The 22,967-nt window shown below is 41.2% G+C and overlaps 5 protein-coding genes across 6 annotated transcripts in view; 1 reads left to right on the top strand and 4 right to left on the bottom strand.

Moving 5' to 3' along the window:
- slit2 (slit homolog 2 (Drosophila)) overlaps positions 1-1,848 on the top strand; it is a 34,645-nt gene extending 32,797 nt beyond the window's left edge. Inside the window, exon 35 of the mRNA XM_055508211.1 lies at positions 63-1,848. Coding sequence (XP_055364186.1) covers positions 63-319 — 257 coding nt within the window. The 3' untranslated portion in view covers positions 320-1,848. The remainder of the gene's footprint in view (positions 1-62) is intronic.
- A 1,783-nt stretch (positions 1,849-3,631) lies between these two features.
- On the bottom strand, positions 3,632-5,581 carry LOC114856770 (intelectin-like). Its single transcript, XM_029152473.3, has 6 exons — positions 5,455-5,581; positions 5,058-5,305; positions 4,481-4,639; positions 4,180-4,297; positions 3,994-4,100; positions 3,632-3,904 (listed from the first exon to the last, which is right to left on the bottom strand). Exons 1-6 carry the CDS (start codon positions 5,555-5,557, stop codon positions 3,755-3,757), a joined length of 885 nt encoding a protein of 294 aa, XP_029008306.1. The 5' UTR covers positions 5,558-5,581; the 3' UTR covers positions 3,632-3,754.
- A 3,311-nt stretch (positions 5,582-8,892) lies between these two features.
- LOC114843558 (intelectin-like) lies at positions 8,893-11,945 on the bottom strand. The gene is made up of 6 exons (XM_029130258.2): positions 11,835-11,945; positions 11,499-11,746; positions 9,854-10,012; positions 9,476-9,593; positions 9,289-9,395; positions 8,893-9,211 (listed from the first exon to the last, which is right to left on the bottom strand). The coding sequence occupies exons 1-6, from the start codon at positions 11,935-11,937 to the stop codon at positions 9,062-9,064; spliced, it is 885 nt and encodes a 294-aa protein (XP_028986091.2). The 5' UTR covers positions 11,938-11,945; the 3' UTR covers positions 8,893-9,061.
- Positions 11,946-13,019: 1,074 nt separating this feature from the next.
- On the bottom strand, positions 13,020-16,731 carry LOC114856693 (intelectin-like). Of its 2 annotated transcripts, none has more exons than XM_029152387.3 (8): positions 16,618-16,731; positions 16,079-16,157; positions 15,846-15,977; positions 15,531-15,778; positions 15,045-15,203; positions 14,201-14,318; positions 13,894-14,000; positions 13,020-13,804 (listed from the first exon to the last, which is right to left on the bottom strand). In XM_029152387.3, the coding sequence occupies exons 1-8, from the start codon at positions 16,690-16,692 to the stop codon at positions 13,655-13,657; spliced, it is 1,068 nt and encodes a 355-aa protein (XP_029008220.1). In that variant the 5' UTR covers positions 16,693-16,731; the 3' UTR covers positions 13,020-13,654. The 2 variants fall into 2 exon arrangements, with proteins under 2 accessions (XP_029008220.1, XP_029008222.1); XM_029152389.3 differs by having other exon boundaries at positions 13,022-13,804; positions 16,551-16,652.
- A 2,912-nt stretch (positions 16,732-19,643) lies between these two features.
- Positions 19,644-22,961, bottom strand: LOC114856644 (D(1) dopamine receptor-like). The gene has a single exon (XM_029152384.2). It carries the CDS (start codon positions 22,539-22,541, stop codon positions 21,162-21,164), a length of 1,380 nt encoding a protein of 459 aa, XP_029008217.1. The 5' UTR covers positions 22,542-22,961; the 3' UTR covers positions 19,644-21,161.
- Between the last annotated feature and the right edge of the window lie 6 nt (positions 22,962-22,967).

Below are 22,967 nucleotides of genomic sequence, written 5' to 3'. Positions count from 1 at the left end.
ACACACGTGACATGACATCATGCATAACTGGGCACCTCTCCTCTCTCTCCTCAACCCTGCAGAGGTGGCCTGCCGAGGCGAACGGGTCCGAGACGTCTACCAGAGGCAGCAAGGCTACGCGGCGTGCCAAACCCAGGAGAAGATCTCCCGCCTAGAGTGCCGCGGCAGCTGCCCGGCGGGCGCCGACGGACAGGGCAGCTGCTGCACGCCCCTCCGCAGCAAACGCAGGAAATACACCTTCCAGTGCACCGACGGCTCTTCTTTCGTTCAGGAGGTGGAGAAAGTGGTAAAGTGCGGCTGTACAAAGTGTTCCTCGTAAAAACAAGAAAAACAAACGGGAGACGACACTCTTGGCAGATTCCCATCCACCTCAGATGTGTTCTGTGTCCCTGCCCGACCTTACCCAACACCCCCCACCCCCCCACCCCCCATTCTTCAAGGTCCTGACCCCTCCTGCCTTCGTAGTTTTTTTCCCCCACCAGCTCTGTTTTTTAAAAACCCTGAAAAAGTAAAAAAAAAAAAAAAAAGAAAAAAAAGAGAAAATTAAAAAAAACTTTTTTTCTTTTCCTGTCAGTGCTGGACTGATGATTGAGGCTTCCTTGTGGGGATGTTGAATTGTATTGTAAAAAAACAGACTTATTTTTTATTATGAAGTGGAAAAAAAAGACAAAAAAACACAAAGTTGACTTTTTCCTTTCATCTACTTCTTGGTCTTGATGACTCCAGTGATGCCACACTGCATCCACCCTAGAGGACTGATCGGCCGCTGACGAGGCTGACAGCTTAGACTCCATGCTTCCCGTCTGTGCGTGGTGTGTTTTAGCAGTAATATTAACTGGTAGATGCACAGACTCACCACTAGGAGGAGCTGCATTAAGGCACGGGAAAGGCAGTGATAAGCCCCCTGCACCACAAGAAACCCACTGTAGTCTAACCGACCTCCTGAACCCTGTGAGACTGTGTGCACCATCCTCCACACAGCTGCGCTCAACTCGTGGTATTTTATACAGCTACTGAAAACACACACACACACATACAAAGGCGCTCACCTGTGTCAGAGTTCTCCATGTTACCTGTCGGGTCAGAAACACTACTCTGTTTATCTGCCCCCCGTCAAGAATGACAAGTATTTATTGTATCATAAATACCTGTACTTATTCAGTAGATTCCCCATGTATCAATCTGATTCTTTTAATATATATTAATTTATATTTGTCCTTATTTTTGTATTAAAAAGACATAATCTGTCAAGATAGCTAAACTAACAAAATGGTGTCCTTTATTTTGGTTGAAGAGAAGCTGTTTTTCTGATCACTGAAACTATTGTGCTTGCCAGAGACCTTAGTTACATTTTAATCTGCAAATGTGACGTGAAGACATTGTATATTTTTGTCGCGTTTCCTGAGAGTTTGTACTGTGCCATTACCAGAAGGTCTTTATATTAGAGTATAAATGTATAGATAATTTCCCTACCTGTGTATTTCACAAACAGATCTTGTGAGTAGCATTGACCCTAGAGGATGCTTAGAACTGTTTTTACCTTTTTAACAAATTTATTTCCTAAAGAATACTGTGACTTTTCTAAATGAAACTACTTTGTTAGCCCCTTGGTCTCCGATGTTAACATGTTGCTGCTAAGTTTTTGTACCGTAGACTTGGATCCTGATCTGTATATTACATAGAACTTCCTGATCCTACTGTACGGGGGACACCTTGTGTAACAGATAAATATGTTCCCCTCACCTCTACACATGTGCATTGTGCTTTATATTCTCCCCCATTCTCCATCCTCAGACTAATGTCAGTTCCCTAACTGATGTTTGTTAATTAAACACAATATTTACCTCATATTTCTCACCTTTGCCTTTATTCTCACGTTAAGAGGCCAAGGTCAGGATTTCTGACAACCTATGATGCCCCAAAAATATGTAATATATTCTATGATACAATAATACTTTTTTGTCTTTGTCCTCGCCTTTATTTCTAACCATTCATTCTATGTTTCTATCTCCTGTCAGTTTTGTTTTACTTTTTGATCAATTTTAGAGCATGTACAGTACATAACTACGTTCATCCTTATGCCGTTTAGCACGGTGGCATTTTCTGTCTTGCCACAACTGATACAAACAGGCTAAAAAAACATTAGTGATCATGTATATGTTTGATTTTTAGAACGCAGACAGCTGCTATTTTTTACTTACTGTTTTTTTTGAGATTTATAACTTTTCATAAGACAACAAAAATAATATCTGTGTAAAGTATAAGTCTGATATTTGCTTCTTATTGTACCTAATAAATCAACCAAAAGCAACAGAACTAATGATTTTAAATGGTAAATCATGTAAAACCATAATAAACCATAGCTTATGACACCTACGATTGCAACAACGTGAAAGGAGCAATATGTACAGAATGTATAAAGTGTTATATATGTTGGACAGCACATAATTAGTAAAGTTAGTAAAGTTTAATACCAATGTAAGTGTTTTAAGGTATAACAGTACAACATTTCAAAATATAATATTATACCTATAAAATTGAAGAATCTTACATTATTTTGTAACCTGAAATTCAGAAGACAACAGAACCTACAGTAAGTGAATCTAAAAGTTAAGCCAGACTGTTTCTGCCCAGCAGTTTAATTTAAGTTTAAGAAGCACATACTGTAATAAGGAAATAGAGTTCTTTGTACTTTAGGAACTACAGTATCCTGATACATTCCGGTCCTTAAGGTGGTAAATCACAATCGAGTTCTTTGCCACCAGCTAATAAATGTCAAGAAGAAGAAACAGTCGCAGAAGAAGAAGAATGTTTAGCAGGTGTACGTAGGTAGAGTTAGTGCCTTCATCAAGTGTAGTGTGGAGATTTATGTTTAGTAAAACCCTGTTTCGCTAAACACTTTACAGTAAATTCAAATTGTGCTAATAGAGAGATAAGAGTAGGCATTCTGACGTTTGGCGACATACTGTAAGGTACTAGCGCTGCTAGCCGCTAGCTCTGAACGCTAACAGCTGTTTATCCAGCGTAGTTCAGACCGGTTGGGCTGATTCTTGTGTCTAAATGGAAGAACAACGCATTGGGAAGACGTGTGAACAGGACAGACCAAACATCCACTGGTTCTGCTGTTGATGAATGAAAGGCCAGTGAGAAACTCCATCACGTGTTTATTGACCGCTTCACCGCCATGACGGACAGGAGAACGGCCTTCCTTCATAGAGGGTGAGTGCGCGTGCAGGTCCTCGTCCTCTTCATATGATGACTGAACTGCTCATACAGCTACATTATGCTGCTTATTGTGTTGGGTTTCCTGAAAATAGCTGTATATGTTAGTCTCCCTGAGATGTAGGTCTTAGCTGTTTGTCTTTCAGGTTATGTCGTATAATAATAATAAGCACAGGAACATATACTGTACGTGTATGTGAAGGGTGTGTAAGTTACGTGTTGGATGCACATGACCTAAACTTCCCCTTATTGAATTGATGAATTGGTGCTTTATGTATTATAGAGCATGTTCATGACGCAGCCATCTTTCAGTAAGGAGTAACTTTTTAAAACTCTCCTACAGCCCAGTCCTATTCTCTACACATTGAGCCAAACTGTATGTTTAGGCTTCCTCAACCACTGACCCAGAAACTTTAAAATTTGCTTTATTTCTATATGCAGTACAGTGAATCGGAACTAAATCAACCTACTGTCAGTAAAATCACAGGCATTCTTTGTAGTATAAGACATGCTGTTAAAAAGTACAGAGCTCTCAGCGGTAGAACAGTAAAGCAGCCGCCCCAATCACATCTCTAGAAGCGCTCCAGCCTTGAGTTCCAGCAATTCTGTCCCAGTCAAAGGCTGTGAAATCCCCACATTGTCCACTGTGTTCAGGGAAGTATCCACCTCCACCGATACAGTACTGCAGGAACAAAACCACAACACATTTAACACTCTGTGTGCCATTTAATGTGTTGACTGAGAAAAGATGCAGAAGTGTGAATGACTCACGGTTTCAGTGTTGCATCCCGTGGCTGGTTTGACCCCGGAGCAGACAGCCATGGCTGCACGCTCATTGTTTATTGGTCTGAATGTGATGAAACCAGGTACAAACTCGGCTTTGAAAAAATAACAGAAGTTATTTATAGGCACCTCTGTTTATTTTGTCTATATGTGTCATTTTGCATGAGTTTTTACCTCTTGAATATGTTCCATATAATTCTTTGGTGGACTCTTTGTCTCCATGGTCATACACAATGGGAAAAGCTGGTCCTCTTTCACTGCATGAGCCCACGTTGAATTTCACTGGATATTGCTAAAACAACGTACAAGTTAATCATGACACTAATTGCCCTAAGGTCAGTAAAGAATCACTAATCTTGTTGTGATCAGTAGTCAAGGTGATTTAGAAAAAGGCTCAATCATAATCATTTTCCTTCCTATTGAATATACACAAAATATTCAGTTGTAACTTAACATGACTACACAACTGCTGTACCTGGAAGAGCTGATTTAGGTTTCCCTCGTACAGCCTGAGAAAGTGGTTGTCAGTGTGGTAGCGGAGGATGGCTGCAATCCTCCAGTTCTCCAGTGGAGAATTGTTGGGAACATGCCACACAGACATGTCGTCGGCTTCTATGTCATAATAACCTGGGTTCTGTCAAGGTGTACTCATTGGTCACAAATATATTTGTGGTAGGTCACATTTTACAGCAATAAAAATATTTACATCTATTAATTTCTACTCTACATTTTAGTCCTTTTGCAAATATAGGACTAAGTCTATTTTGCATTAATTACATCATTTTTGTCTGTGGTCCCACCAGATGACATCCCAGCACAGCCTTAGTCCAGAGGCCACAAACAATAAATTAACGCATTTAGTTCTGTCTCATCTTCGTCTAAGGCGTTACCTGTAATAATTTTCAATATAATAATTAAATAACCAATAATAAAATAAATAATAATAATAATTCAATACCAATGTTTCCATCGCATACAGCATCTATACTGTTGCATTGAGTCTTGCGTGTATAAATTGCTGTGGGAAACATTGCTATAAATTATTTCTGTACCTTAAAGTCATCTGAAGTTGCGCTCTCTGCCGATCCGAAGGTGTTTCTGTTGGCCCAGTTCCCCTCTCCGTCTGGCACGTCAGCATTGTTGCCCTGCTGACTGGACCAACGATCCCCCACTGAGCACTTTCCATACAAATTGTTCTCATGGACACTCGCCACCAGCGTCCAGCCTCCACCATCAGTGGTCATGTCACAGAAGGTCTGATAGACCAGGCCATTAGCAGTGGTCAGAAAATACAAGCCATCTGAAAAGATACAAAACATTATCAACTGAGCTATTGGCGATAATATAGTTTTTTCTACAATAAGCACTGTGGCTACTCTAAATAATAATAATAATAATAATTATTATTATAATAATTATAATTATTATAATTAATTAAATCTAATATACCTTCTTTTTCTTTATATCTGTCCATGATTTCTTTACAACTTTGTGCAACATATCGGAACCTGTCCTTCAGCTTGCCCAGATTTATTGCTGTGACGTTGTGCATTGGCTCAAATTCCCCTTTGTTTTCTGCCCTGATCTCATTTCCTAAAGATAAATTTCATTCAGATAAGATGAGACAGTAAACAGTGACTAAAGAACATGCATTCAATGACTATACTACAGTAGGAATATGTAAAGTGTGTTCACCAATACTTTGATTTCATATTACTTATTTCTGAAGACATATCAGCTGCAAAAGATGCGTGGTCCACTGACACCAACGCCACCAAGGCTGCAAATATTTGATAGAACATCTCTGTGAAATCAAACAATATTTAGATTTCTGTATTCAATCCACACACAATGACCACAACGTAGTACATTGGTTTAGTTGATCTATATTTAATAAATTGGCCTATGCAGGAGTTTTGTCTTAAAATAATATAGGACAACATATTTTATACTCAATCATGAGCTTGTAGAACTTTAGTTTAGCATTAGCGCTTCATTCAGGGATCATCGTGAGGTTTTCTTTTAGTAACAACCCACAGACGAAACAAGTTTTGGAATATATATTTTGCTGTCCATCAGTATGCTTTGAACTTTGAAAACTCACAAAGTACAAACTGTTTTACTATATACAGCACAACAGTTATTTAAAACATATTGTATAAATGCTTGACATGAAAGATAAACTATTAAAAGGTTCAGTCCTTACCTGACTGAGATCCCGTCCTCGTTTTTGTGCTTGTGTGAGCTGAACCAATTTATACAGGACGGCAAGGTGAAAAACAAAACCTGATACTATTCATTTCAAAATTATCTAAACTTTAGGCTAAAACAACCTCATGTTCTGACAATGAATGGTCGTATTAGTAACACAGTAATGTGATGATACATATAGAAATACCAAACTTCCTGCTTTGTTAACAGTTCTTATCAACAAACAAAATCTAGTTCTGGCCCCTGTTTTATTATTCCTAATGTTCTGGTTACCACCAAATCCCTTTAGTGGATTCCAAGAAGTCTTTAAATACAGAGCAAACTAAGCTCAGAGGGTTTGGTTACATGCAGTAAAATGAATGAGTTTCCTTTCCATTTCATTCTAACTCTCTCAGGACGCTAAAATAGGTCAATGCTTTTGTGTTTTTTTAATAAGTAACTAAACACATTGTGTTTTTGCCCACACAGTGGTTATTTGAGAAGGCATTCAGGAGCTGTAGCATACTGAGTGATTCAACTTTCTAAAACTAGGTTATAAAGAACCTTACAATGTGGAAAGGTGGGTAGGTGTATATAAATTTAGCATTTTCATCAACTGAGTGTGGAGATTTGTATTTAGTAAAAAAAATTCACTTAACATTATACAATATGGTGAAAAAGCTAGCGCCAAAACTACAGCTGCATGGAGAGACAAAATTCAGACATCCTATTGTTTATTGACATCGCGAAAGTAGCTGCTAGCTCTAAACTTCAACAGCTGTTTATATGCCCTTGTTTAGGCTATAGACTAATTTTTGTGTCTAAAGAAGAACAACGCATCTGGGGAAGACGTGTTAACAGTACACAGTAAATATCCACCTGCTCTGTTGTTGTGGATAAATGAAAGGCCAGTGGGAAACTCCATCGCGTGGTCATTTACCACTTCACCATGACAGACAGGAGAACGGCCTGCCTTCATACAGGGTGAGTGCGCATGCTCATCCTATTTCTGTGATCTGCTCATACATTATATTGCTTTTTGTGTTGCCTGCCTGAATATAGTTGCATGTGTTAGTCTGCTTATATTGCTGTTTATACACAGAAAGTAGGCGGAGATGAGTTTTTGTGTGGAGTCAAATTAGGGTCAGATTAGATGTGTGCGTGCGCAAACCAATCGGTGTGCGTGCGCAAATCGATAATGTAAGCCCTTTGTTTACATTACATACTCCTAACCCCCTAACAGGTAGGTACAGGAGGTAACAGCAGGCACTTCATCCACAGATTAGTCTGTCGCCAACAGGTGGCTATCGCAAACTGGCGTTCCATATGAAAGAGTGACCATGTTAACTGGCAACCCACTTCCGGTGAGTTGTTTTACCTGGGTGACATCCTGTTAGTTGTCCCTGTCAATGCCTTGGTTTACGTTACCTATGTGTTACAGCGTGCGCTCTCTGCGTCAGAGTAATCTATGGACCGAGCGAGCGTTTAACTTGTGTTTTGTGTCGTGTTTTTTGTGAACGTTTAGGAGCTTCTTGTCCTTTACCGATTCAGCTGTTGCCTGCCACAGCTGAATCAGTGGGTGAAGTGAAGCAGAGTCAGAGCGGTGCAGGTCTCAGCTGACGGTAGAAAGTGAATGCTGCGGACTAAATAAACGATCACGATTTTTCAGACGAAGCTTTGTTGTTTGTTTGTTGTGTCTTTGGTATCGGTGACATCTTGAGAGATTCTGCAGCAACACTGGGCTTCTGTCTCCTCCTAAACCTGTGTGGTTCAGCAAGAAGTACCGTGATTCTGCACTGAAATCCAAGCCTGTCTAACAACTGCATTACTTATCAGGCTGTTTAAAAGCATTGTTAATGTAAACGTGTTTATTGTGGTCTGATAAAGGATCACACAGAGTCACAACGATAGCGTTACTGGAACATACCCACCTTAACTCTAACCGCATCATGACGTCAAAGGAGTGCGTCAATTTCCTAGTTCATTAGCCAATTAGAGCCTGGAGGCAAATTAAGGTCAAATTATTTTAAGTGTACATTTAGCCCTGATTTGTGAGTCATTTTACTGCGCTATATCATAAGTGTAAGCATGGTATAGCCCCACTAAGTCCACAAGTACAAATCAGGTTACACACGCTCAGATCGGTTTACGCACACACCAATTTAATCTGACCCTAATTGGACTCCATATTTTTGACTATAGCGCTATAGACCTTAGTTGTTAGTCTTTCAGTTAATGTCATACGAATAATGATAAGCACAGGACCATATACATGTATGTGAAGGGTATGTTTGTTTGCATGTAGCTTAAACATCTCCTCATCAGTGAATGGATGCTGCCTTTATTATAGAGCATGTTCATGTCTGCTGTTTAATTATCATTAATCATGTTTAATGTATAATAAATGTTTTTAATATCCTATATCCAAGTCTGATGATCTTCTCGTTGAGCTATAGTAGAGAGAAAGTGCTGAATGCAGTTTGTATCTGTATATCAATGTATTAGCAAGTCCTGCTTCTGCAGGTGCTCCAATAGTTTATATTTGTACGAAGCAGCTAAATAATACCCCAGGAAAATGAGGTTTGATGTTTTGTCTTCCTCAAAAATTCCTCAAATATCACCTTCGATTTTTGGGAAGAAGATCATTTGTTTTAATCACAGATATATAAAAAAAACAGCCTACTCACTACTATGTTAAGTCTCTATTTAATGTGGATGCAACCCCTGGCTTTATTTCTATATGCAGTACAATAATTAGGAAATAAATAAACCTACTGTCATACTGTATGACATCTGTTCTAGTAAAAACACACGCATTTGTAGGGTTAGAGCTGTAGAGTCTGTTAAAAAAGCACACACAATCCTCTCAGCGGTAAAACAGTAAAACAGCCGCCCCTGTCGTTTCTGGGGACGCGCTCCAACCTGGTTTTCCAACAAATCTGTCCCAGTCAAATGCTGTGAAATCTCCACATTGTCCACTGTTTTCAGGAAAGTATCCACCTCCACCAATACAGTACTGCAGGAACACAAAAATAACAAGTAATGTGTTGACTGACAAAAGATGCAGTAGTGTGATGAACGACTCAGACTCACATGTTCAGTGTTGCATCCTGTGATTGGCTTGACCCCGGAGCAGATAGCCATGGCTGCACGCTCATTGTTTATTGGTCTGAATGTGATGAAACCAGGTACAAACTCCGCTTTGAAAAAATAATAGAAGTTATTTAATAGGCACCCCTGTTTATTTTATCCATATGTTTCATGTTGCATGAACTTCTACCTCTTAGATTTATTCCATATAACTCTTTGGTGGAGTCTTTGTCTCCATGGTCATACACTATGGGGAAAGCTGGTCCTCTTTCACTGCATGAGCCCACGTTGAATTTCACTGGATATTGCTAAAACAATAATAATCATGATTCTATATATATATATATTATTTACTGAATTACTGAACCTACAGTAGTACAATAATTTAACTATATATATATATATATATATATATATATATATATATATATATATATATATATATATATATATATATATATATATATATAGTTAAATTATTGTACTACTGTAGGTTCAGTAAAGAAATTATTCCTGATTCAGAGAAAGGCTCAATCATAAACCTAACATGACTAGATAACTGCTGTACCTTGAAGAGCTGATGTAGGTTTCCCTCGTACAGCCTGAGAAAGTGGTTGTCAGTGTGGTAGCGGAGGATGGCTGCAATCCTCCAGTTCTCCAGTGGAGAATTGTTGGGAACATGCCACACAGACATGTCCTTGGCTACTATGTCATAGTAACCTGGGTTCTGTCAAGGTGTACTCATTGGTCACAAATATATTTGTGGTAGGTCACTTTTTACAGCAATAAAAATATTTACATCTGTTAATTTCTATTTACATTTGAGTCCTTTTGCAAATATAGGACTAAGTCTATTTTGTATTAACAAACATCATTTTTGTCTGTGATACAACCAGATGACATCCCAGCACAACCTTAGTCCGGAGGCCACAAACAATAAATGCATTGTCCTCCCTGTTTCTACACTGTTCATTAGTTTACCATTATATTTGACTGGCTTTCATCTACTTGCTAGACATCCTAACTCAGGTGTGAATTGCTCCCTTTGTTACGTAAAAGGACCACCACAGGGGGGAGCTGGGAGCTGTGGTGGGGGGAACTGACCAACTTCAACAAAACCTGTGTGAACCTCTGTTTCACTTTGCCATCTTAGAGAGACATCAACACACCTGAGGTGTTTTCTTTTGGGACATTTGTTAATAAAAAGATTTTTTACACAAATGCAAATAATTAAAGGCCTGTGACCCAACCAAAAACACACACTAAATAAACATGACAACAGAAAACCCTGGAAGCAGCGGATGAATAAGTAAAAATGAATAATACAAAGTGAGTAAATACATTTCAATTACTTACTGCTCTTTTCAGAGCAATAAAAATTCTTCCATCATTAGATGCAAAGGCCAGGGATCGAAGCACAAACCTTAGGATCTCAAGACAAGCACTCTACCAAGTGAGCTATGAAGCCAGCAACAATGACCCAGCCACTCTGGCTGAGCTGTTGTTGTTAAATTCATTTACATGCATCGAATACAAGTGGGTGCGCTCTCCTTTCTGTAACAGAAACACACAGTAACACACAAGATTTTGTGCTTCCCTCTGACATACCTCAGACCTATTGGGCCCCACAGTATCAGTGTTTTTGCTGTGTGTTTTCATGTGTCCATGAGAGGACCACAGCACAGCCTGTGACAGGGCTGATGAACACAGGCTCACACACAAGATTCCGTGCTTCCTTCTGACAGACCTCAGAACTTAATTGGGCCTTATTTGGGCCTATTGGGCCCCACAGTACCAGTGTTGGTTCTGTGTATTTTTATGTCTCCATGAGAGGACCACAGCCTCTGTCAGGCCTGTGTTAGGACTGGTAAACACAGACTCACACAGGTTTTGTTGAAGTGGCTCAGCGTGCCTCCCCCCTGTGGTGCGCAGGTAACGGCCCCGTTAGTAGAACAAAAGCAGCCGATCAGGTACAGCAGCGTACGAATCGTCTGCCTCGTAGGCAGACCTCCCAAAGTGAGTTTTGTCTGCTCCGTAGACATTCTAGTTTAATTAGCTACAGTAGGAAACCAAGTTCTATCTCAATAATTTCAAATGCAGGAACATAAGGGATCAATACCAATGTTTCCATCGCATACAGCATCTATACTGTTGCATTGAGTCTTGCCTGTATGAATTGCTGTGGGAAACATTGCTATAAATTATTTCTGTACCTTAAAGTCATCTGAAGTTGCGCTCTCTGCCGATCCGAAGGTGTTTCTGTTGGACCAGTTCCCCTCTCCATCTGGCAGCTCAGCATTGTTGCCCTGCTGACTGGACCAACGGTCCCCCACTGAGCACTTTCCATACAAGTTGTTCTCATGGACACTCGCCACCAGCGTCCAGCCTCCACCATCAGTGGTCATGTCACAGAAGGTCTGATAGACCAGGCCATTAGCAGTGGTCAGAAAATACAACCCATCTGAAAAGATAGAATAGAAAACCTTTAACTGCTTTTGGCGATATTATAGTTTTTTCTACAACAAGCACTGTGGCTACTCTAAATATACCTTCTTTTTCTTTATATCTGTCCATGATCTCTTTACAACTTTGTGCAATATATCGCAATCTGTTCTTCTGCTGGTCTAGATTTATTGTTGCAACATTGTGCATTGGCTCAAATTCCCCTTCGGCTTCCGCCCTTTTTATTTCATTTCCTAAAGATAAATTTCATTCAGATAAGATTAGACAGTGAACAGAGACTAAAGAACATGCATTCAATGACTATACTACAGTAGGAATATGTAAAGTGTGTTGACCAATACTTTGATTTCATATTACTTATTTCTGAAGACTTATCAGCTGCAAAAGATGCGTGGTCCACTGACACCAACGCCACCAAGGCTGCAAATATTTGATAGAACATCTCTGTGAAATAAAACAATATTTAGATTTCTGTATTCTGTCCACACACACTGAACACACAGTAGGACATTGGTTCAGTTGATCTATATTTGATAAATTGGCCTATGCAGCAGTTTTGTCTTCAAATAATATGGGACAACATATTTAATAGTTACTCGATCATAAGCTTGTAGAACTTTAGTTTAGCATTAGTGCTTCATTAAGGGATCATCGTGAGGTTTTCCTTTTAGTAACAAACCACAGATGAAACAAGTTTTTAAATATACATTTTGCTGTCCATCAGCTGTCTCCAAACTTTGAACTTTGAAAACTCACAAAGTACAAACCTTGTTCACTATGTACAGCACAACAGTAATTTAAAGCATTATTTAAATGCTTGACTTGAAAGATAAACTATTCAATCCTTACCTGACTGAGATCCCATCCTCGTTTTTGTGTTTGTGTGAGCTGTACCAATTTATACAGAACGGCAAGGTGGAAAACAAAACCTGATGCTATTCATTCAAAATTATCCGAAATTTAGACTAAAACCACCTGATTTTCTGACAATGAATGGTCATATTAGTTACATAGTAAAGTGATGATACATATAGAAGCACCAAACTTCCTGCTTTATTAATAGTTCTTAACAAAGAATCTATAGTTCTGTCCCTGTTTTGTTATTCCCAATATACGTTTACCACAAAATCCATTTAGTGGTTGCCAAGAAGTCTTTAACTACAGAGCAAACCAAGTTCAGAGCATTTGGTTACATGCAGTAAAATGAGGGAGTTTACTTTCAATTTCGTTTTTATTCAGAAAAATAGGTCAGTGCTTTCAAATCTGTAATATTATTCTTATTGAGTAGGTCGGAGGAAATATTCTGCTCCATGTAAACAACCAAGTATGGGATTCCCCTTTACTTCAATTGTGTTGCTACTGTATATGCAATATAATACTCAGGAAATTGAATCTCCTTAAATAAAGAACAATGTAAAAGTATATATTGTGTTGCATGAACTCCTTATTGCAAGTCTTTCTGATAACAATTTAATTTAATTTAATTAATTTAGGATTTAATGCAACTTATAAAAACAATGCCCATAATTAAAAGAAAACATAAAAAATCCTGATGTGACTGTTCATTTAAATACAGTTAATATGTAGTTGTTTTGTGACATCTACTGAGCAGCTGTGCAGTAAGAGCTGTTTTATCGTTTTTGCCAGTCTGCCATATTTGTGTGGAACCAACACATAGAGACATACTGTGATTCAGACCTCAGAGCTTTGCTATGTAGAGTCATTGATAATACAATGATCAATAAAATATTCAGTGATGATCAATGACAACATTTAATTGGATAATAAACTTGGATGAGAAAAACTAATATCAGGTCTTTTCACATTGATTTTATTCTGTGATGTGAGACATGCTGTGATTAGTGTTAGGACTTAATATTTTAAACCACATGTACACATGATCCTCTTAACGGTAAAATAACAATACAGCTGCCTCAGTCACTTCTTTGGAAGCGCTCCAGCCACGAACTCTATCAATTCTGTCCCAGTCAAATCCTGGGAAATCTCCACATTGTCCACTATTTTCAGGGAAGTATCCACCTCCACCGATACAGTACTGCAGGAACACAAACACAACACATTTAACACACTGTGTGTCATTTAATGTGTTGACTGAGAAAGGATGCAGTAGTGTGAATGACTCACATGTTCAGTGTTACATCCTGAGACTGGTTTGGCCCCAGAGCAGATAGCCATGGCTGCACGCTCATTGTTTATTGGCCTGAATGTGATGAAACCAGGTACAAACTCCGCTTTGAAAAAGACACATTGAGATTTTTAGAAGTTTTATATATACAATATATCTCCCAGGTGATAGCAACATGAGGACATTATTTAAAATGCAATTACTATACAATAATGTAGTAATGCAATTACACCTCTTATACAGAATATTGATGTCATTATATCTCAGCATTGTCATCATTTCTTTATTGCTACCTGACAGTCTTACCTCTTGGATTGGGTCCATATAAATTCCTGACGGTTTCACTGTTTCCCTTGTCATACACAATAGCAAAAGCTGGTCCTCTGTTGACGCACGTGCCAACGTTGTATCTCACTGGATATTGCTAAAACGTTTAACAATATAATTATCAGTCAAGAGAAAGCAAATTTTCTCTGGTGTTAAATAAATGGTGTGTTTGGTAGTATGAAACCTTATGCAAGCACGTTGTTTTATTTTGTCACTTCCTGTTTAGTTTCATGTCTGTTTACGTTCTGTTCAGCTTTACCCCCGGTCATGTGTTTCACCAGCTGCAATCACTGTCATTTGTGTTTGTGTTTGTGTGAGTGTTTGTGTTCATGACGCTGCATTTCAGCCTTCTTGTTACTGGCAAGTTTTCTTGTCTACCGATCTTTGTTCATCTTTGTTCATGTCTAGTGACTAGTGATGGGCAGATGAAGCTTTATGAAGCATTGAAGCCTTTGATCCAATAGGTTCATTCCAGCGCAAAGCTTCTTGAAGCTTTATTTGCTCTAGTCGGACATTTACTGGACGCAACAATATCAGTTGGCATGAATTTTAAGCATGTGGCATTTTGCAGAAAGACTAAATAAAACATGCATACATACTGTACATGTATTTTTAATGCAACACCAGCAAATGTGCATGATGCTAAATTGTGTAGTGTAATTAACACACAAGAAATAATAATCTACAATCAACATCCACATCTTCCTAGTTTTGCTAAGTTTTACAGCTAACAAATTCATAGAGCAGGGTAGGTTCCCATTATCTTGTAAATATGTTATACATTGCCATTGAGTCATTAAACATCTCTAGACAGCTGGGTTACCTTAAAAAGCTGAAGGAGATTTCCCCCATAGAGTGGGAGGAAGTGGCTGTCAGTGTGGTAGCGGAGGATGGCTGCCTTCTTCCAGGTTTCCAGGGCAAAGTCGTTGGGAACGTGCCAAACGGACATGTCTTCTGCTAATATATCATAGTAACCGGGATTCTGTGGATTGCATTGGTTATTTACATTACATTTACAAGCTGAGCTTTTTTTCACCTTTTTAATTTTACATTATGAAAACCAGTAGCAGCATTTCACCTAAGAGGTTCACTACCTATTAGCTTTAGCTGTAGCAGGAGCTGTGTGGACAGACCTGTCTGTGATGCATTAAAATAACAGCTGAACCTTTTGTGTACTGAACATTCAGTATCACATTATTTCCATCTGTTTAAATCTAAATCTAATTTCTGTTCCTGATTCACGTCAGATCTGCTACTGCAACACAGATGCTATTTTGTTCTTCAACCTTTCTGCCAGTTGCTTTTGTACCTTAAAGTCATCTGAAGTTGCGCTCTCTGCCGATCCGAAGGTGTTTCTGTTGGACCAGTTCCCCTCTCCGTCTGGCACGTCAGCATTGTTTCCCTGCTGACTGGACCAACGGTCCCCCACTGAGCACTTTCCATACATGTTGTTCTCATGGACACTCGCCACCAGCGTCCAGCCTCCACCATCAGTGGTCATGTCACAGAAGGTCTGATAGACCAGGCCATTAGCAGTGGTCAGAAAATACAAGCCATCTGAAAAGATAGGTGTCACTGTAACAACTTGTTGAATATTAGTCTATTGTTACATTACTTGATTTACCTTCCTGTTCATTGTATCTTTCTTTGATCTCTTTACAGCTCCTTGCAACATATTTGGATCTGTTCCTCAGTTTGTCCAAAACGTGACAGTTTGTGCCTTCGGGGCATGATGTTTGTGTTGTCTCTTCTTTTCCTTTTGGTTCGTGTTTGGTTGAAGTTAGTTATTTAGAGTCAAAGCAGTTATATATATTTTTTATAATAGTCTAAATACTGTATATCATGGGTTAATATTACCTGGTTCTGTGGAGGAAGCAGGTTCAAAATGGTCCATTGACACCAAGACCACCAAAAACAAAAGCGAGTGGAGCAACATCTTTGCATAAAGACAGAAAAATTAGACATATTTATCTGATACCTTACGTATCTTCTGGTCAGCATCTATTTGAAGTAAACCGTTCAGTGAGCGGGCTGCTGGTGCTACTGCAGTGAAAGTGTTTACAATCTGATCTTCCATCACCCACCATCTTCTACATATTAAAAATCACTTCGTCAACTGCTGCAACCTATCGTGTAAAACATCTGTAAATGTGTCCTATCTCAAGTGTTACCTCAGCAATAACACAAGCTTTAGAGCCAACTCTGTCAACTCTGTAAAGATTACAAAAAAATTACTGTTTGTCAGCTGCTGCAGCCTATAGTGTAAAATCTCTGTAAATGTGCACTGCAAGTTAGAAATGAGCAAAAATTAACCAATCTCAATTGTTACCTCGGCAATAATACAAGCTGTAGAGCCACTTCTGTCAAAGGCAGTTAGAGAACGAGTCTATATTCACCGGACTGCTAGCAGCAGTGTCATGTGTTTCACTCACATGACACTTGTGGGAACCAAAGGTTGTAGTCAGACCCATGTCAGGGACCCTGGGTTCATGAATGTTTGTGAGCAAATATGCATGTAGAACAATCGTTTTGCTCTTGTTGGAACAAAAACAGGGGATGCATGAGTATAGTGAATAATAAGGTAATTTCTATGAAAGGCCATAAGTCTTTGTTATATTGTTGCTAAAAACAAATGTAAATACTACTTTTAGTTAAGTTTAGTTATTGTTTTTTTACTGTTAAAAGTCTATATTAGTGACAGAAGCAATTAATATTTGGACAGGTTGTAAAAAGAGCATAAAAACATACAGACATTGGTAAATGTGCATACCCACTATTGGCACAGTATGTTTAAAGTGAAAAAATTCATTTGTTTAGTGAAGGTTAGGCAGAGTTAATGAGTAGACTCAGTAAACATTCATGATTTGAAGTTAGTCCAACATAAGTTTGAACGTGCAAACACTTGATCTACAGCAGCAGCTTAAAGCAAAGTTCACTAAAACAGTAGTCCAGCAACAGATAAGCACAGATAAACATGTTAATGAAGAATCTCAGCTGAATATAAACCCCAACAATACCCTGTCTCTGCTACCGCTCGTCTATTTTTAGAGGTCGCAGGGACACTGTGAGAGTGGGGGAAGCTTTTCTGACATCTCCCACTAATAATTTAACTGCTTCACACTGCAGCACGAACGGGATGTGGCAGCCAGCTGTGCTCTCCCAGATGTGCAGTCCACATGTGGCCATCTGATCAAAATCTTTACTTCTTATTGTTAATAAAGTACTTTTGTAGCAGCTAACCTTCTCGTGCCCTTTAACTTGTGTTTTTATTTCTTTAATCAAGTTCCATCATTTCAACCCTTTTGCCCATTTGGGTGTTTCTTTCTAGAAATATATAACCCTTGTGGATGTAAACTATACAATCTTTAATTTTGTTAGTTAATAAATAAATAATGAAGACCATAATATTGAAAATCGTAAATTAATATCATTATTAGTTCTATTTGTATAAAGACTACAAATAAACAGTTGCTATAGATAACTTCACAGTGAAGGAACTACAAGTGTCTGCTCTGTGTAAATATAAATACAAATGTGACATTTGTTAGTTAAACATACATGTAAACTAGTCTACTCAGTTTCTAGGTCAAAGTCAAATTTTAAAATGTGCATTGAATATTTTAGTGAGAGAGCGATAAACACCAATCACAAGCCATCTTTTTTTAGGTTTCAGTGTAACCGTTTTATGAACCCGAAAAATCTCATGTTTCCTCTGTCTTCTTTTATTTATAGTCTAGAGTGTAACACACAGACCTTTTCTGTCTGTCTATCCCTTTTTCTCGGTCTTGTCCAGTTTGCTTATATTATGTGACCTAATTCATCTTCCTGCCAGGAACATTCAGATTCATTGACTCATAAATAAAACAAACACACACACACACACACACACACACACACACACACACACACACACACACACACACACACACACACACACACACACACACACACACAAAATTCAGTCTGAGATTTGCTCACAGCGTTGCTAAACATAGAGGATACATACATACACCAAGGACAACACATAAATATACAAACTCCATGTCAGGTGGGAAAACCATTTTCACATTTGATTAGTCATCGCATTGTTTCTGAATGCTTAAAATTTGTGTTTTATACAAGATACATATGTATCTTGTATAAAACAATAAATGTTCACAGTGTAATTCTACAAAGACAGAATCACTAGAATTTTGACTGTGCCTTATGCACAGATGAGCTTGGCTTTTGGCTTCATACATTTTCCAACTCCCTAGCTTTAATTTGCATTACATTATGGTATATAGGGCAAAACGAAGGGCATGGAATAGAAATAAGTAGACAGGACTTGAAGACATGGCTCTGCAGGCAGTTTGAAATAAATTCCCTCAGTAAAAACAAATTAACATAACTAATAACAGTGTAATTACATTACATAAAGTACGAGCCATGCATCTAGTTTGCGGCACAGCGTACTCAACATTGTAGTTGTTAGTATAGGCATGAATGCATTAGGAGGTGGGGGTGATGGCAGCTGGAGGGACACTGTTACTAATTGACAGCAGCGGGTCAGGCATTATCTATGAGTGTATGCAGCATATCGATCATGTGGCTTTAGATCAGAAGATGAAGGTCATAGACGCGTTCACATTGCGAAATGTTTTTGTGAATAACAGAATTTAATTCCAACGTTTCTACCAGTTCACCACATCTGGTGGTTTTTCATCTGGGACGCCCCAAAGTCACAGAACATACCTGACAGTGTTACTGAGAGAAAGAAATTAAATTAAAAGCTGCGCTGGATTTTGCTTTGATGAAAGAACTTTTGAAGTTGAAAATCTTTACTAATGTTCATTATATAATGCTGTAGCACCAAACACCTCCATCCTCCATTCTTCACGGCCGATGTTATTATTTGCTCTGACCACTAGAGGACTTTGTCACATTAAAATGAGAAACAAGCTTTAGTTGTTTTTGTGCAGACAGAGTGAAGACGCATTATGACTGCATGTCATAATGTAAACATGGGCAGCTGTGTAATGTTTTGTTTCTGTCTCCATATTGAGGCCTCATTCTTCTGAGTTGCTCGTCTCCAAAGCAGTCAGATGGATTAGCAGCTTCCTCCTAAAGCCCTGTCTCTTTCTTTCACTGTCTCGGCTGCAGCCTCAGACTCCCGTTGGAGCGCACGCTGTCAGAGTGGGCAGGTACGGCCCATTAAACGCGTCCCCAGACGAACGCGGCTTCCCTGGGGGACACTTAATACAGCCAGCTCTTTTCACTTGACGTGAGACTGCAATAGAGAAGATATGAAATAAGGGCAGTCGTTATTCAGTCAAGTCAGTAATTACCACAGATTTCTCGCGGAACTTCAGGCCTGAAATGACTTTTCTCCCTCAGTAACCTACATGCAGTGTCTGTAAATGGAAAGACACGTTTTCAAAAATTCATTTGACCTCTGTTTTATTAATAGTCTTTGGTATGGTGACTATTATTACATACAGCTGGAGATGCTTACAGCTGATGGATGTCCTATGTAGGTTAACAGTCCATTACACAGTGAATACCATAGAGCTGCACACATGCGTCCCCGTGTGCCGCCGCTGCGTAATCAGAAAACACACAAACATGCTTTCATTGGTGTCCAACAAAAGTGCTACATGTACCTGCATACAGTAAGTTTTCAGTGAAACTCTAAGCTAGCTGCCGCACTGATTCAGAACATGTTGTGTGGTTTGATGGAATTATGGAAATTACAGGTAGATGCTTTATTTCGTAGATTAGAAGAGAACGGTGTCTGCAGCTGGACCAGCTGTGTCCAGATGTACACATACAGTAACCTATACTTCCAACAACATAATCAGAGGATGATGTTAGGATGAAGTCATAATTCTTGCTGGCTGTGTTAAGGCTTGTGGCTCTCGGAGAATGTTCATATTTAACAGGAAATGGCATTAAACAAAAATGAGCAGATGTTGACGCGTAAAAAGTTCATCGCGGAGGAGGACGCCAGACGCGTCCTCAGCTGAAGCCCAGCAGGCCGCGAGCCCGCGTCCGCCCGCTGAAATCACGTCCGGTCTTTTTGAGGGTTGTCACGGTAAAAGCTTCTCTGTTCTTGCTGGTCAAGGCATCTTTCGCGGGAACAACCTTTACGAATTATTCATGGTTGTTTCTCTCAGGACACAGAGGGGGGGGACAGAGTGCGCGGTGCATTCACACAGCTGGCGAGTGCTAATGTGAGTTAGTTACATAATGCCATTTCTAGAGATTCAGAGAATACTGGACTCCTGCACTCTCCATGGAGGTGGGGGGGGGGGGGTGCTGCGGCCTCCCCCCAGGCTCACTGGTAAATCCATTTGTGACTGTCAAGTGAAATGAGCGCGACGGATTTGCTCCTTCGCTGTTCGGTTTTACATGGACCCGAGAAGCTTCGTGCAAAAAGCCCCGACAATGTGAATGTAAAAAGCGACGTGACATTTCTTCTCATCTAACGCTGCTGCAGGAAAAGTAAAGCACCTGTGCCAGCTGGTCTGAAGACACTTGCACCGTAGTTCTGCACACTATAGGTTTGTCTCGCTCACCTGTTGGGGAGGGGGGGAAACAAATGAGCCGCTGAGCTTAGTTTTTCTGCAGAATATTGTTGTGAAACCACATCGTTGTCCTTCCTGTCACAGCGTGGCTGCAGGGCCTCACTTCTTTCTTCATGTTCATCCTGACGAGCGAGGTGTGGGGTAGTCCTCACACTGAGCGTTGCAAACTCCCAGTGGTGCAGTAACGCCTCACTTCAACCCAGGAGGACGCGTGTAAACACTAATGTGGATGAAATAGAATAAGTAGCAGCTCCACAATTATCACACATATTTTATTCACAGTGTCTGGGAGTTTGCAAACGTCAGCGTGTTTCTTTCCCCCTTTGCCTCGTACTGCATCCTAATCCCTGAGCTCCTGCCGCAGACCGGGTCGCTCACACCGGTAGATGCGCCGGTCTGTCCCGGTGCCCGGGCTCCTCCGTGTCCGTCGCCTGCTCCGGGCTGGCGCCGCCGCGGTAGCACACGGCGAACGTGGTGCTGCCGCTGTCCTCGCTGCCCCTGGCGTTCGCCACGCACGACGCCCGCAGCCTCAGCGGGCTCTCGGGCTTCAGGGTGGCGGCGTCGTTGCTCGCCATAACCGTCTCCGCCGCCGCGTTGAGCGTGGCACAGCATCCGCCGCTGCCGCCGCCGCGGCCAACGCGGCCGCCGCAGCCGCGGCAGCGCAGCAGGCAGAGGAAGGCGTCCCTGAAGTCCGCGTTGAACGCGTAGATGATCGGGTTGAGCGACGAGTTGCTCCAGCCGATCCACACGAAGACGTCGAAGGTCTTCTCGCTGACGCAGTAGGGGCCGCGGCTCGCGCCCGGGGCCCCCGGTCCGGGACAGAAGGGCAGAGCGCAGTTGAGGACGAAGAACGGCAGCCAGCAGCAGACGAACACGCCCATGATGATACTCAGAGTTTTGAGGACTTTAGTCTCCTTCCTGATGGACACTTTGAGCTCTCCGTGCTGCGGGTCGGGGGCCAGACCCACGGGGGGCTGGAGTGAGCGCGCGCTCATTTCCGTGCACAGGTGCGGTAGCTCGGGTGCGCCCGAGTGGCAGCTCCGCGCGTGCTCCGCCGCGCGTTCCAGGGAGGAGATCACCCGGATCTGCATCTGCGCTATCCGGTAGATGCGGGTGTACGTGACCACCATGATCGCCACGGGGATGTAGAAGCTGATGAGGGAGGAGGAGATGGCGTACGTGCGGCTGAGGCTGGAGTCGCAGCTCCGGGCCAGAGCCGCGCGGTGAAGCGCCGCGTCCGCTCCGCCCGGGTCCCCGAACTCCGCGCGGTGCCAGTTCAGCTGCACGGGGACGAAGGAGATGAACACGGACACCGTCCACGTCACGCCGACCATGATCGACGCCACCTTCCTGTTCATGGTCCTCTCGTAGCGGAAGGGACTGGAGATGGCCCAGTACCGGTCCACGCTGATGACGCACAGGTTGAGGATGGAGGCCGTGGAGCACATGATGTCGCAGGCCAGCCACGTCTTGCAGAAGCCGCCGAACGGCCAGAAGCCGGCCACCTCGGCCACGGCTTTCCACGGCATCACGAGCACGGCGACCAGGAGGTCGGACAGAGCCAGGGACACGATGAAGACGTTGGTTACCTTGGCGCGCAGGTGTCGGTAGCGGTAGACGGCGGCGCACACCGTGAAGTTGCCCAGAAGCGTCCAAACGATGAGCAGCGCCAGGACGCAGCCCGTTAACGCTCGGTGCGCCGGTAAATCCTCCCCGGGGCCAGCTCCTGGTGCCGGGCCGGTTGTGTTATTCATTTAACACGCAATAAACACAAAAACAAAAAAAAAGAGAAGTGATCACAGGGAGACGAGACCGCGCGCCCTTCTCCGGTCGGACTGATGCGCTGCCTCTCTGAGCGCGCGCTGATTAACTGGGGAGCAGCTGACGCGCAGCGCTGAGAGAAGTTTGCGAACCGAGCAAAGAAGCACGCGGTTTATGAACAAACGCTCGATGTATTATACACAGTACAGACATTTTTCTATTTTCTATTTATTTATTACCTGTTTAAATATGACAAAGCAGACAAATTCACGAAGCAGATGTTCGCTGGACAGTGATTCTGCTTTGACGACAGCGTTTCACACCAAAACACCTAAATGACTCTTAACACATTTAATTCTCTCCTCATTAACGATTTAAACAAATATTATGTAAAATAAACAGAGTTGCACTTTTATCCA

Source organism: Betta splendens, chromosome 1, assembly GCF_900634795.4.
Source record: "Betta splendens chromosome 1, fBetSpl5.4, whole genome shotgun sequence".
NCBI classification, from domain to species: domain Eukaryota; kingdom Metazoa; phylum Chordata; class Actinopteri; order Anabantiformes; family Osphronemidae; genus Betta; species Betta splendens.
Note: the sequence above shows the minus strand (reverse complement) of the source record. Positions and strands in the feature narration are given on the sequence as shown.

Excerpts from the sequence above, each read along its gene's own strand:
- LOC114843558 (XM_029130258.2), bottom strand. The coding sequence starts at position 11,937 with ATGCACAATGTTGCAACAATAAATCTAGACCAGCAGAAGAACAGATTG. Across the intron at positions 10,013-11,498 it reads CAACTTCAGATGACTTTAAG|AACCCAGGTTACTATGACAT; the intron begins GTACAGAAATAA and ends ACACCTTGACAG. Across the intron at positions 9,212-9,288 it reads CAGGATGCAACACTGAACAT|TACTGTATTGGTGGAGGTGG; the intron begins GTGAGTCTGAGT and ends GTGTTCCTGCAG.
- LOC114856644 (XM_029152384.2), bottom strand. The coding sequence starts at position 22,541 with ATGAATAACACAACCGGCCCGGCACCAGGAGCTGGCCCCGGGGAGGAT.
- LOC114856693 (XM_029152387.3), bottom strand. The coding sequence starts at position 16,692 with ATGGGTCTGACTACAACCTTTGGTTCCCACAAGTGTCATGTGAGTGAA. Across the intron at positions 15,779-15,845 it reads AAGATACAATGAACAGGAAG|ATGGCTTGTATTTTCTGACC; the intron begins GTAAATCAAGTA and ends CTATCTTTTCAG. Across the intron at positions 14,319-15,044 it reads ATCTCCTTCAGCTTTTTAAG|CAATATCCAGTGAGATACAA; the intron begins GTAACCCAGCTG and ends TAAACGTTTTAG.
- LOC114856770 (XM_029152473.3), bottom strand. The coding sequence starts at position 5,557 with ATGCACAACGTCACAGCAATAAATCTGGGCAAGCTGAAGGACAGGTTC. Across the intron at positions 4,101-4,179 it reads ATATGGAACATATTCAAGAG|CCGAGTTTGTACCTGGTTTC; the intron begins GTAAAAACTCAT and ends ATTTTTTCAAAG. Across the intron at positions 3,905-3,993 it reads CGGGATGCAACACTGAAACC|TACTGTATCGGTGGAGGTGG; the intron begins GTGAGTCATTCA and ends TTGTTCCTGCAG.